General features: G+C 33.7%; 1 protein-coding gene across 1 annotated transcript in view; it reads right to left on the bottom strand.

Annotated features, from left to right (window-relative positions):
- The window catches only part of LOC108906209 (adenylate cyclase type 10-like), an 84,717-nt gene that overhangs the window by 49,617 nt on the left and 19,373 nt on the right, over positions 1-15,727 (bottom strand). The window contains exons 6-9 of the mRNA XM_023454818.1: positions 12,287-12,509; positions 7,739-7,935; positions 5,035-5,269; positions 3,606-3,861 (exon numbers count right to left, since the gene is read on the bottom strand). Coding sequence (XP_023310586.1) covers positions 3,606-3,861; positions 5,035-5,269; positions 7,739-7,935; positions 12,287-12,509 — 911 coding nt within the window. The remainder of the gene's footprint in view (positions 1-3,605; positions 3,862-5,034; positions 5,270-7,738; positions 7,936-12,286; positions 12,510-15,727) is intronic.

Raw genomic sequence — 15,727 nt, 5'->3', positions numbered from 1 at the left:
ATTAATATCATTAATATCATTAATATCATTAATATTATTAATATAATTATTATATATAATATATAATTAGCATTCAATAATTATGTCAATTTCCATGTATTCTAAAAGCACATTTTCCTCTAATAGGCCCTTCAGTATCCCAAACAAATAATATTACATAAGTCTGGATTGTACTGGAGAAGCTGAAGTTTAGCCGAGGATAAAAACATTATTTCTAATATTATTTAGTAATTTACATATAATTACTTTGCAGATGGATGAGCGACCTAACTGGCTATTTTATTTTATTGAATGATATACGCTTAATTTATTAAAAATTATGCAATTTAATTTTGTTTCATTTAATCTTTTTATTTCTATATCAATTATAATTATAAATTATAAGTGAAATAGATTAATTATTAAGATAAATATAACAAAAATTAAAAAAATTAAATTAAATTTGCACGATTTTTAATAGAAAATCCTATATTATTTGAAAATTCGAGTATTAGGTTCAATCAAATATTTATTGTATAAGTTTTTTATCGCTTAATAAAATCATCTTGCAGGTTCTTTGTAACTTCAATAGTTTCTTATACAGGGTGTTCCACCTAAGAGGAATTCTTCTGTAACTCTGTAACTATAAAATTTATAAAAAGCTGGTTTTAATAAAAGTTGTCTGGAATCATGTGGGCCATGCAAAGAAAATATTTTTAGCTTTACAGGGTGTTCCATTTCGCGCTTGTTTGATATTTTAAATGGAACACCCTGTATATTATTGCGTTTTTGTATTCCTTGGCTAATATTAGGTAGAGTTTATTGAATGTACATGGTGATTAAAACTTACCGTTTTCGAGATAATCAGTTGTTTTTGAAAAAAATCACGATTTCAGCTCTCTAAAAAAGGCTAGATAGCGTCTAAACCGTAACAGTCAGAAACCTGCAGTTTTCATAGTTCGTTTAGGCATAAATTACTCTATCTTGTCATCTGTAAGCAAAATGTGTACGTTATTCAGACTCGGAAATACTGAGACCTACATTTAATAATAATACGAGTTGAAAAACTTTTTTATTTCATATGGAATGACCCATATTAATTGTCATGGGTGAATGCAAAATTGAATGCCCTTTCGACTGATATAAGATTGTCCATACTTACCTCTAACCGTTCCAGAAAAATCAGGTTATTTTCTAGTTCCGAAAAAGTAGCTATGTAGGTAACAACGTCAAGAAGGCCTTGCAATTGTATTTAGTATAACGTCGATAAATAGGATTATACAAAAGCACAGCACAGCACTTATCTAATTATTACACCAAGAGTTACTAAAAGTAGACTTTCAGCGGAGATTGGATTCTGTCAGTGGGCACTTGAGATGTTAAATCAAGATGATGATTTTTTTAAACGGGTCATATTCTCCGATGAGGCTACTTTTCATAAAAATGGTCTCGTTAATAGTCATAATTGCCATTATTGTGACACAGTAAATCCTCACCAATTCCAGATAACTCATAGCCATGGTCTTTGAATGTGTGGGGAGCAATTTTGGGAACCCATGTCATTGGACTATTCTTTTTTGACCAGCGTCTAACTGGAACAGTTTATTTAAACTTTTTAGTAAACACTCTAGAATATTTGTTAGGCGATATTCCTTTAGCTTCGAAGAATGTGGATGCAACATGATGGTGCTCCACCTCACAATACCGCTGCGGTTCGTCAGTTTTTATACGAAACTTATCCCAACAGACGGATTGGGTGCGGGGAACCAGTGAGTTGGCCTTCAAGTTGTCCAGATATGACAAGTTGCGACTTCTTTTTATGAGGATTTATAAAATGCAAAGTTTACGTTACACCACCAACTACCGCGGAAGGTATGTGGCAGCGCATTACAGTAGCATTTCAAGAAATTACGCCAGATATGCTGACCAATGTTGAACAGTCTTTTAAAAACCGAATTCGTTTGTGTATTAATCAAAATGGAGGACACTTCGAGCAATTGATGTAAATCAGCGGTCTAAATATTCTTCTCCTTGTGTTCCGAGTTTCAGTTCGTTTCGTTTTGCGTTTTTTTTAGTTGTTGTTAGTGGTTTACTTTTGTTTGTCATACCACTTTTTAAACATGCCAGTAAATATTGACACTGTTAGTCCCAGGCCTGATAAAATGTGAGAGAAAAGTGGTTTTGCAAGATCTTCTTGACACTGTTACATAGCTGCTTTTTCGGACTTTAGAAAAGAACACGATTTTTCTGGAAAACTGTTAAAGATAAGTATGGACAACCTTATATCAGTCGAAATAGCATTCAATTTTGCATTCACCCATGACAATTAATATGAGTCATTCCATTTGAAAAAAAAGTTTGTCGACTCGTAAAATTATTAAATGTAGGTCTCAGTATTTCCAAATAACGTACACGTTTTGCTCATAAATGATAAGATAGAATAATTTATGCCAAAACGAACTGTGAAAACTGCAGGTTTCTAACTCTTACGGTTTAGACACTATCTAGCCTCATTTTATAGATTATCTCGAAAACGGTAAGTTTTAAACACCATGTACATTTAGTAAACTCTACCTAATATTAACCAAGGAATTTAAAAAATCAATAATATACAGGGTGTTCCATTTAATATAACAAAGTTATGTAACGCCCACGCGTAAAGCTAAAAATATTAAACCATTTTTTTTACAGTTGCAGAGTTACAGAAGAATCCCTCTTAGGTGGGACACCCTGTATATACCAGTCAAAGACTGAATAATATTAAGAAAAGCTTAATTTTTTTATAAATTATAAACAAATTCATGTAACTAACGATCTACAATAGCTACAAACTTGGTCAAAAGCTCATTTGAAAGATCAATTGATACTCACAAAATTGTCTTGAATGTCCATAACCGTATCTTTGAAAGTTTTAAAGTTATAGCTATAAGTAAACAAATTGCATGGCCGCTTTGACTTCCGGAGAATACTAAACTAAAAAATTTTATAAAAAATCGAAAAAAAAATTTTTTTACAAAAAATTATACACCTACGGGTTTTATTTTTTCTTTATAAAAAAAAAAAGAATTTTTGACGATTGTTTATAACAAATTGTTAAGTAAATAAACAAAAAAATTTTCAACAAAAAAAAAATTTTTTAACTAATGTCCTCGAAGCGAAATAATGAAACAAAAATTGTTTGTCAATTGAGAAGCAGCTATAGAAAGCCGGCTTTAGCTCCATCCGTATTATACTGTCCAATCTATGGTTCCATTGCAACTGGTAGTTTTAAACAAATGAATAAACAAAGTGCCGATACCCTCTTGGACACTGTATCAAGTATCAGACCTGTTTTATTAATAATTACAAACTGACTCCGATAAGTAGGTACCAAACAGCCTTACGGAGACTTACAAACCACATTAATTTGAATTGTCCAGATTATTTTTTAAAAAAGAAAAATTATTCAGAGTAGAAGGTTTACATTCTCAAAAAAAGGTGGCTGCTTAACGGAACGTATATTCTCCTGAAATCGTTGATATATCGAACTTCAGTGCTTTTTAAGAAAAATTACAAGTCCTCTTTCACAGTTAGACGAGTAATCAGTACCGATTAAGTGATTGTCTGCCATTTTGTATGTTACTAACCTCTCGATCATAAGGCGTCAAAGTAAAGGTGTGGATGGGAATAGCGGGATTGGAAGCGAACAGTACCTCCTCCAATAGTCTTGTTTTTCCCTGTCTGAAATCGCCGCGAATGATTAGCATTTTAAAAAAATCTGGAACTTTTCCCTTTTTCTGTGAGAATTCCATTGCCTTCTGTAAGAGCGTGTTGTACAGATCCAGTTCTTGTTCCCTTCCGAGTAAAGGAAAAGGGCTGAAGGAAAATCCTAGTTCATTAGCCCTAAATAACAAAAATTCTTTTAAAACTACTTGCAATTCTCAAGTACGCTTAAATCATATAAGAATGTCACAATTTTGTCATCGGCATTTAACTGAAACTTGTTCTGTTCAAAACAAAGTGAATAACTAAATATACCTCAGTACAAAAATGCTTCCTTAAAAAAATAGGTATTAATAATGATGATTTGAAGCTCGCTAGATAAAATTTTTATTCTAAAAGTTTTTGACTATGTCTATGATTTAGTAGATTATTAAAGAAACATGGTAGATGAATTGGTCGGTTTAGTGAGGTGCCCTTCACGAAATCCTGACTTAAATCCGCTAGGTTTCTGTTTATAGGGATTTTTTAAAGCGACGAGTTTACCATAAAGTACTTAGCACTAGGAAACAATCATTATGTTAATAAGACAGTGCTGGATCTGTATTAGGGTTGCCAACATCCTGAATTTCGATAAACGTCTACCATTTGAGCTAATTTAGCATTAGTTGTCTTGCGACCTGCCAGGGCTTCTTGAAGGACGCCAAATGTTGTCAATTCTACACCTTTGTGTTTCAGCGAAAGCGCCGACGGCGTTTTTGACGGTTTAAATCTGAAGCATTCTGGCCGTGCACGTGCACTAGATGCACAGGGTCGGCTTACTTTTGTGATTAATTTTCTTAGTAAATTTTCTCCAAAACAGAAGCATTTAGACGACCAGTCGCTTAATAGAAGTTGCTCATTATCGTGCTCTCTATCGCCCTTTTCAAGAAACCCACTTATTTTAGACACACCCTGTATAATATCATAGTATTAAACAAATTTTTATTTCATTAAACTTTAACAATCATGTAAAAGACCATAATGTAATTACTCTGTACTTATGAATAACGTGTTAAGAGTTCGTCTAATTTCGTGCCAACATCCAATGTAACTGCCACCTTATCGAGATACCAAAGCTAATTTGTTAAATTTAGGATGCAGTGTGAACATTGACTTATTACTTCTCTTTATATAAATAGTTATTTTCTTGTAGCGCTACTAACTTTCATTCAGAACAAATGAAAGCTTTTCAACAATCAATTTCTTGATTTAGATATTGCATCTTCGATAAACTCAGTAGATAGATACGCAAATAAGATCTTATGAAACATCGAACCTATTAATACTAACAGCAATACTTTTTCGAAGTTATACCTTTCCACCTCCTTAAATTCATATATGGGTCCTGGATGAACAATTCCTTTCAACGGCTTGAACTCTTGCAGAATGAAATTGCGCGCCTCCAATTTGCTGTAAAGAAACGTTTCTCGGTCGCAGGTAACCTTGTTTGGGTAAGCTACCATGAGCCTGGCAGCCTTATTCACTACCAGACCAATCACGGTATATTCCCTTCTCAATGTATGGCCGAAGGCTCCACAATAACATCCGCCTAATATGAAAAAAAGCCATATATTGTAAGATCTGATCTACTCGTACCTGAAAATATTCTTAATCTCAATTATTTCAGCAATGTTATTCTGTGATGAACTTTGAATGATAAAACTATGTTGGTATCAATCAGTAAACTACTAAGTCTCTTATTGATAGCCAGCCAGTTCATACATGAACCGTGGGTAAAATAAAATAGTGACACAAGGGCCCCATTACAGAGGAACAACATTGCTCAGCTAATTAAGATTGTCCTTGCAATTATTTTTCGCATTTTCTTTTTTCTATACTGGACATTGAACATATTTAAAGTAAATAGTTAGTGCGATCGGATGCAATGGAAAAACTTTCTAATAGTATGGTAGTAATTTATATTCACATTAATTAAAACATTGTTTAAGTGAAGTGTGACTTAGACAATTTTCTTATTCCTAATTGCACACAGTTAAATTAGTTAAATCAATCGTATATTCCACAACATTCATGCGATACGGAATTTACAAACAAAGTAATCAAAACATGTAAGCAGAATAAACAACCACTCTTTAGATATTCCTTGGAAAGCGGGTGGAAAAGTCAATACAACTACGATCAAAACAGGTTATTAAAAAAAACCTGTATAATGGCCCAAATTTCCTTAATTAATAATTAGTTCATGGGCAAAATAGTTAAAACAACTACAAGATTGCTAATTGGATTTTCCAATTAAACAGAATAAAAACCAGTCATATTTCATGATGTACAGAGTAACTAAATAAGACTTGGCCCAAACGAGACGGTCAAAATGACCGTATACTGCTCCAAATTTCTGCAAACAATAAGTTCTTAGGTAAGGTAAGTTATAAGAACAAGATGTTTGGCTAAATATTATTTGCAAGCATAATTCCTAAAAACCACGCACTACATATTCAATGATACGCTGTCAAATGGTATCAATACAACGCGCCTAAACTATAGTAGGATCATATTCGATGCAAAGTAATAAATCATTGCCTGTCAAGGGAATCAGTGCAACACGTTTTAGGGGGTTTTGGAAATTGAATAATTTCTTTATGCATTATGGATTAATAGTTATATATTTATGAAGAACAAAATGAAAAACAAAGGCATCTCCTTCGCACATAGGGCGGCAGGGCAACAATACATTTATTACTCCCTTCATCCTCCCTCATATGACTTGTGTCTTGTGTTTGTTGCGGCGGCGCGAGTACCGGCCCGGCGTGGTCAGTTTCGTTTCGGTTGTATTGGTGCTGCGTGTTTCTCGCTCGCGATATTTGTGAGGTTATAACTGTTATAAGTGCAATTATATTTCGTTGGGGCTGTATTTGTGTTTCGCGCTATTATTTGAGAATTTGTGAGTGAAATCATATTTCTTGTGCTCCGTAACAAAAGTGTTTTTAGTGTTTTATTTGTGTGCTGTGTGTGTGTTTCGGGCTGTTGTTTGTGAATCGTGAATGCTATTATATTTTCTGTGCTAGTTAAGTGAAGTTTTTTGTATTATTATTGCTCTGTTGTCGTTATATGGAGAAATGGAGGCGGTGCCTGGATGTTCGCAAGCCGGATGTACTGCTATGGGTACAAAAAAATCTGTATTAAGTTACAAAGAAAAAACGATAATATTTAATGTCTATAACGCTTTAGAAAAGGATGAAACTGAAGACTGGTTTGGTGGAAATGTGTTCTAGATATACTGGAGTAAGCGAATCATTTGTTTTCAAAATTTTAAGAGAAGAAAAATGAAGGAGACGTTAAGAAACCTAAAAAAGGGGGTGGAAACAAGAAATTAATATTAAATGAAGATGAGAAAAATGCAGTTCGGCGTACAGTATATAAATCATAGAATTTATATTTTGTTTATAATTTGTTTGATAGAAAAATAACTTATTTCGTTGAGATTGATAGAGAATTGTTGTTAGTGTTTTCATTCTGTAAATATTTATAGTATATCTGTTATACAAGGTTTTTGCTTTGAAACTTCGTTCTCCTTATAAAAAGATAAGAATCGTAATGGGGTGCGATGAAGGGATCAGTTCACGTCTGGAACCCTGTTCCTACAAAAATCCCTTTATTCTCATAAACTATTTGTTTAAAATGTAATTTATAATAAATCCAATTCGTTATTTAAATTCCACATGTGTACTACATTTCACCTCTGTACGCGCCACTGTTTATTGTTCCCTGCTTTACGATCAAGCTCGCCAGGTTAGTATTGGACGTATAACCGACCATTTCGTACACTCGATGCACCTGGCCGACTACAGCTAGTACCATTTCAGATTTTACATTCAATTTCATTTTAAATTTGAAATGGTTCATCTTACGCCTCCTAAAAATGATGACACGATTTTCCTTTGATAAAAGGCAGACAATTTTTTGCTCTACTTTGCATCGAACTATAGTCTGTCAAAACGATCATTTTCTGAACATTGATCCGAAAGAAAAATATTTGAGACATTTTGTTTTTTAGTACCTGTTGTAACGCCCGCTGCAACTTCGTCGATTTCTTTTATGGCCTTAATTTTTTCATAGCACTCTGTTGCGCATTTTAAAGCTATCTGACTTTCCAGTTCGTGTTTGAATCCACGTAGGCCGAAAACTATCAACAACATTAAATCCTTGTCAAAATTGCTGATTTTGTTGACACACCCATAACGGTCCTTCACAGCACTGAAATATGTAAAGTATATGATTATTTGACTATACAATTATAGTAATAATTGCATAGTATACAATTCAGCATAGCAATAGTTTTACCAAATACAATACTGTACCACATTTCCTTTATTTAACACAATTTTCATTACAAACATTGTTACAAACTTTGACAACTTTGGCGTATCACAATAACAAAATTGCAAATTAACGTTCGATTGGTACCATTTATATATTTTTCATTGTTACTTGAATATCCAAGTTTCTAGGAACATGAAAGGAAGAAATAGAACATACGAGTATTTTAGAAGGATGAAACAAATAAGTAAATACAGGTGTAAGCAAAGCACACTAATATGATTTTCGTTGCACTGCCCTTCTCCTAAAGGTCAGCACAGTCCTTTCCGACCTTATTCGATTGGGACAAATTATCCAGGTAACGATTTCATTTCAACTCTGGGCCCTCACTGGATCATGTAGACCATATCGTTGATCCTCTTCATTACCATAGGTGGATATTAACAGAAGTTCTGGATCTTTTAACTTCTTTCTTACTAGACTGTACAGTCTCCTTACTGGGTTGTATAGCCATACTAGATCTCCTGGATGAAGCCCACTGATGTTGGCTCTAATATCATACCGCGTTTTCAGCTGATCGCTTTGGAATTTCATTTTCTATAGGACTTTGTCATGAATGGCATCGATTATTTTAGCTAATTTTAATGAGCAGTCTCCCGATATGTCAGGTCGATCTTCTAGATGGCAAAAAATAATGTCGAAGGGTAGTCTCAATTTTCTACCGAAGATCTTGCTGGTTGGTGTTTTTCCATTAATCTCATATAGGTACTGCAGATCGATAGGCTGATAGGAAAAGAAGTAGGTATCGGGTCGATCCCAATCGAATTGATATTTGTTGACGACTATTCACAAGTGATTCTACAAGTTAGATTAAACCTGACCACCATGCTATCAGTTTGTGGATGCAAAAGTGTTGTTTTGATCTTTTTAAAGTCCATCAACTGGCATACTCTTCAAAACACATCCAATTCAAAATATTGCCCATGATTCGAATGTAATTCTCTAGATACAACGAATCTGCGGAAGAGGTTTTCAACGAGAACTTTTGCCACTGTCACTGCCTCTTAGTTTGGGATAAGAGGCTACCAGGAGATAACGATTTCCATATTCTGCCTGAGGAAATAGTCCGGTAATGTCAACGGCAATTCTTTCGAAGGGAGCTCCAATATTGTACTGCTTCGTTTAGCCTCAGCTTCTAGTTCTAGTTCTACTACTAGAATAATCATGGCATCAGCTTGACCAATCTTCGACATCTGCTTGGCTGTCCAGCCAGTAGAACCTTTATCTAACTTTATTCAGTGTCATATCTACGCCGAAGTGTCGTCCATCCTGGATTTCTCTCACCACATTGATTTTATTCCTTGAAAGTACGAACTGCTTTTGCACTTATTTTCCATCTGAACTTTCCCGTGGCTTCTTCAATAATTTTCTAAGATGAGTGGATCCCATAATGCCAAATAACCTTTCAACGCTGATGATTTATAAGATATTTCTATCCATTTTGCTTAAGTCGCATGTCTTTTCCTAGTTTCTAAACGTTTGTCTCCATTCGGTTGCATCTTTCGGGATACGGTCATCTGAAAACTGCATCCGCGTATCTATGAAATGATACTCTTCTATGTTCAATGGCGAAGTCACATTCTTGTAAAATTTATAACCAACGAACTATCTGGATTTCTGGGTCCTTAATCTAAAATAACTTCAATGATTTTTGGATCAGATAATCAAGTAAGTTATCAATAATTGCATTATACTTGAAAATTTTGAAGACATAATTTTTATGAAATAAATTTTCTCTTGTCTCTTTCTATTTATTTTGAGGAGAGAATCAACCCTCAAACACAACGTTCATTATGAATATTCCCACAATTTTTTTTATTTTGTTCTACTCAGTTTAAATCGATGAAAAGAGTTTCTTACTTGCACACGGTGATGTAGACGTGATCCGCAACATCTATCCCCTCCACTGGTCCCACCATGGAGGAAACTTTGCAATTCAAGAACAAAATGGCTACCTGTCTGATCTCCGTCAGGTACTCCAACGGTTCAGAAGCATCTATTCCTCTTACAACGGGGGCTATTATGAACTTCCTAAGTTCATCTTTAAGCTTCATCCGAGCAGCATGGTTTACCGCTGGCCTTACTAAAGAAACAGAATGTAAACACGTAAAAATTGGATTTTTGATGCTCAAATTAAATGTTATGTTACTTTCAAATGGATTTAGGAAGAATATACAATAGCAGAAGGCAATGTACACAGTAAAAATTAGGCTTTTTCGCACTGAAATCACGCTCAATGTGGTTCATATTTATCCAGACTCACGGGAGTAAAAAAATATTTCNCATTGATTTTATTCCTTGAAAGTACGAACTGCTTTTGCACTTATTTTCCATCTGAACTTTCCCGTGGCTTCTTCAATAATTTTCTAAGATGAGTGGATCCCATAATGCCAAATAACCTTTCAACGCTGATGATTTATAAGATATTTCTATCCATTTTGCTTAAGTCGCATGTCTTTTCCTAGTTTCTAAACGTTTGTCTCCATTCGGTTGCATCTTTCGGGATACGGTCATCTGAAAACTGCATCCGCGTATCTATGAAATGATACTCTTCTATGTTCAATGGCGAAGTCACATTCTTGTAAAATTTATAACCAACGAACTATCTGGATTTCTGGGTCCTTAATCTAAAATAACTGTTTCAAAAAGGTATTATCCAATCTCAGGTCTCAAAAATATCTCACGGTTTTAATAACGGCTGCTAATAACTTCCTTTCTGATCACACAATATTTATTCTCTAGTTTTAACAATACCTTTCTCCATTCCAGTGTTGCTAGCATCCACATCGATTATGAATTCCTTATCAAATAGATCTATAATAGGAACGCAGATCTAGGAAACTCCTTAAATGATGTTTATCCTTTAGAATAAACCAGTTTCATATAGCTTCAGAACCATGTGCCGATATTACATGATTCGGGTATCCCACTTTTCTTTGAAAGAAGTTGCACCTATTCGGATTCGATTTTAGTTTAGTTCCTCTAATTTTGTTTAACGTCCTCAATATCCTTCGTATGTTCTTCAAATGTCTTATCAGGTCTTCCAGATAAATTCTTGTAACACGGTATCCATGAATCTTTCTAAAGTAGTTCCAGAATAATAGAAACCAAAGGGTATGACATTAAAGTGTCACAAACCTGTTTCAGTAGAAAGAGCAGTCTTTTCTTTGTCTTTTGTGTCGACTTCTACTTGTCAATAACCACTTTTGGTCATCATCAATGTCATCACTTCTAAGTAAAGGATAACTGTCCCCTTTGTTATATCATTCAATAATGTTGGTCACAAAAATATTCACATTAAAAATTTTCTTTATTGCTTGGAATTCTGTTTTATATACTCCAATTAAGAGTAATGTTTCACTGTCGGTATATTATTGAAAATGTTATTAGACTATTGTAGTTAAATTTTACACCTAATTTTGGTAATAATATTATTTGCAATAGGATGGAACCCCTCCTAACTATCGCTCCAACAACGGTCCCCTTACGTAACTCCCCAACGGCCAACCTCTTTGTTACACTCCCCATAAGAAAAGTACTAAATACTACTTTCAATTTTAAGTTAGGTAGATTTAACTAGGTGTATTCAGTGCAAATAGCTCTTATTGAAGGCGTCTGGATACATTTTTGTAGGGTTACCTTAGTATCAATTTTTATGAAGTGGAACCACTAAATCCGTTAGAAAAAATATAAGTTTGGTTTGTCACTTTTTTTGTAAACTTAAAAACTAAAAAGTTAAGGAGGGTTGATATTTATGGGGGCGGGTGTTTAACATTGATATGGATTTTGGACTTTTACTCATGGCACACGAGTCTTGACTTGAAAGTATAAATCCAAATCTGCGAATGAAGACGAAAGAAGACCTTATTTTATAATGTCAAAAAACTTTTGCTTAGACCATTTTTAATTTAGACAGCATTGATTAGTTTCTCTTCAAAATGTACATGAAGGCAGCTACTATAATGTAACTAACTACAGTGTAGTAAATTTGAAGACTATACCTTCAATGATTTTTGGATCAGGTAATCAAGTAAGTTATCAATAGTTGCATTCTACTTGAAAATTTTGAAGACTTAGAAATCATTTTATGAAATAAATTTTCTCTTGTCTCTTTCTATTTATTTTGAGGAGAGAATCAACCCTCAAACACAACGTTCATTATGAATATTCCCACAATTTTTTTTTATTTTGTTCTACTCAGTTTAAATCGAGGAAAAGAGTTTCTTACTTGCACACGGTGATGTAGACGTGATCCGCAACATCTATCCCCTCCACTGGTCCCACCATGGAGGAAACTTTGCAATTCAAGAACAAAATGGCTACCTGTCTGATCTCCGTCAGGTACTCCAACGGTTCAGAAGCATCTATTCCTCTTACAACGGGGGCTATTATGAACTTCCTAAGTTCATCTTTAAGCTTCATCCGAGCAGCATGGTTTACCGCTGGCCTTACTAAAGAAACAGAATGTAAACACGTAAAAATTGGATTTTTGATGCTCAAATTAAATGTTATGTTACTTTCAAATGGATTTAGGAAGAATATACAATAGCAGAAGGCAATGTACACAGTAAAAATTAGGCTTTTTCGCACTGAAATCACGCTCAATGTGGTTCATATTTATCCAGACTCACGGGAGTAAAAAAATATTTCTTAAAATTGCTTCAAAATTTCTTTTAGGGATCAAGCAATAAAATATACATCAGAATTTTTTCCCTGCAATGCAACACAGTAAAAATTAGGCTTTTTCGCACTGAAATCACACTAAATGTGGTTCATATTTATCCAGACTCACGGGAGTAAAAAAATGTTTCCTAAAATTGTTTCAAAATTTCTTTTCGGGACCAAGCAGTAAAATATACACCTGAGAATTTTTTCCCTTATAGTGGATGTAAAAATTAGTTTAATTTTAATTGTAATACAGGGTGTTTCGTAATTAATGCAACAAAATTTGGTCATAAATTTTTAAGACAAAAGGGGATCCGTATTGTTTCTTTTTACCAAGTAAGTAGCCCCCTATTCGAAGTTATAACCCCCGGAGTCTGCCCCTAAGAATAATATTTGTTATATCTCAGAACCCTGTTGTACGAGAATCACTAAATTTGGTACAAAGGGGTTTTATGACATGTGGAATCTGATAGTGCTACGCTTTTTGACGGGGAACCCCCTTAAGACACTTTTTCGTGGCCCCCCCATGTCTGGAATCAAAAAAATTTGGTAGCAAATTTGAATTTCTTAAAATTTATTAGTTAGCTAGAAATCCATTGAATTTAGAAACTTTTTTGCCTTTTGATTTTTATTTTTTCGTAAAACGCAATGTTTTTGAGGAAAATGGCGAATCACAATATGTATTCGATCACATTTTGACTTTTTTTTGGAAAACATTGCGTTTTACGAAAAAAAGTATCAAGAGACAAAAAAGTTTCCAAATTTAATTGCGTGTACCAAATTTAGTGATTCTCGTACAACAGGGTTTTGAGATATAAAAAAAGATTTCAGGGGGCTGTAACTCCCAAAGAGAGAGGCAAAAATAAAAAATACCGGTCCCCTAAATTTGTCTTAAGAATCTGTTGCCAAATTTTGTTGCATTAATTTCGGGACACCCTGTATTTTATACACATTCTGAGTGTGGAATTATACAAATTGACTGTTAAATAATAAATAAAACGTCACGCTTATTACATAATTACTAAATATTCCGAATGTAAAGATAAGTTCTTTAGGTAAAAGAAAAATAATATCTGCAACACGAAGTATGGCTTCAAATCTTTAATATGATATGGACCAGCAGGTAAACCATCCTCACTTTTTAAGAGCATAAACTATATGAGATATTAGCACAAGTTTTAGCGTAAAATTGTGTTTTCTATATCAAAGGGTATGATGTAATGTAATTTTTTTCTTACTTCAGAAAAAAGTTGAGATAAACCAATTAACCAATAAACTTCTACATAAATGTTACGATGTCCTGGAAGTCATTCTGTATCATCCGTAAGCCGACCATTATATAATTGAACGNGCACTGAAATCACGCTCAATGTGGTTCATATTTATCCAGACTCACGGGAGTAAAAAAATATTTCCTAAAATTGCTTCAAAATTTCTTTTAGGGATCAAGCAAAAAAATATACATCAGAATTTTTTCCCTGCAATGCAACACAATAAAAATTAGACTTTTTCGCACTGAAATCACACTAAATGTGGTTCATATTTATCCAGACTCACGGGAGTAAAAAAATGTTTCCTAAAATTGCTTCAAAATTTCTTTTCGGGATCAAGCAATAAAATATAGACCTGAGAATTTTTCCCTTATAGTGGATGTAAAAATTAGTTTAATTTTAATTGTAATACAGGGTGTTCCGTAATTAATGCAACAAAATTTGGTCATAGATTTTTAAGACAAGAGGGGATCCGTATTTTTTCTTTTTACCAAGTAAGTAGCCTCCTATTCGAAGTTATAACCCCCTGAAGTCTGCCCCTAAGAATAATATTTGTTATATCTCAGAACCCTGTTGTACGAGAATCACTAAATTTGGTAGAAAGGGGTTTTATGACATGTGGAATCTGATAGTGCTACGCTTTTCGACGGGGAACCCCCTTAACACTTTTTCGTGGCCCCCCATGTCTTTGGAATCAAAAAAATTTGGTAGCAAATTTGAATTTCTTAAAAATTATTAGTTAGCTAGAAAGCCATTGAATTTAGAAACTTTTTTGTCTTTTGATTTTTATTTTTTCGTAAAACGCAATGTTTTTGAGGAAAATGGCGAATCACAATATGTATTCGATCACATTTTGACTTTTTTTGGAAAACATTGCGTTTTACGAAAAAAAGTATCAAGAGACAAAAAAGTTTCCAAATTTAATTGCGTGTACCAAATTTAGTGATTCTCGTACAACAGGGTTTTGAGATATAAAAAAAGATTTCAGGGGGCTGTAACTCCCAAAGAGAGAGGCAAAAATAAAAAATACCGGTCCCCTAAATTTGTCTTAAGAATCTGTTGCCAAATTTTGTTGCATTAATTTCGGGACACCCTGTATTTTATACACATTCTGAGAGTCGAATTATACAAATTGACTGTTAAATAATAATTAAAACGTCACGCTTATTACATTACTACGAAATATTCCGAATGTAAAGATAAGTTCTTTAGGTAAAAGAAAAATAATATCTGCAACACGAAGTATGGCTTCAAATCTTTAATATGATATGGACCAGCAGGTAAACCATCCTCACTTTTTAAGAGCATAAACTATATGAGATATTAGCACAAGTTTTAGCGTAAAATTGTGTTTTCTACATCAAAGGGTATGATGTAATGTAATTTTTTTCTTACTTCAGAAAAAAGTTGAGATAAACCAATTAACCAATAAACTTCTACATAAATGTTACGATGTCCTGGAAGTCATTCTGTATCATCCGTAAGCCGACCATTATACAGGGTGTCCCGGAAATGGTGGGCAATCTCTCGGATATGGATAGATAATGAGAAAATAATCTCACAAGTTCATATAAAATTTTTTCCTCCGGGCTCACCCTATAGAGTTATTAGCTCTTGAAGTTGAGAATTAAAAATGGTTTTTTGTTCCACTATACCCCAAATTTTCCATCATTTTATAAAAATTTATGGTATTTTACGTAAAAAAGGTATACTTGTTGAATATCCATAAAATA

Source organism: Anoplophora glabripennis, unplaced genomic scaffold, assembly GCF_000390285.2.
Source record: "Anoplophora glabripennis isolate ALB-LARVAE unplaced genomic scaffold, Agla_2.0 scaffold390, whole genome shotgun sequence".
NCBI lineage: Eukaryota > Metazoa > Arthropoda > Insecta > Coleoptera > Cerambycidae > Anoplophora > Anoplophora glabripennis.
The sequence above is the reverse complement of the archived record's forward strand: the minus strand, read 5'-3'. Positions and strand labels throughout refer to the sequence as shown.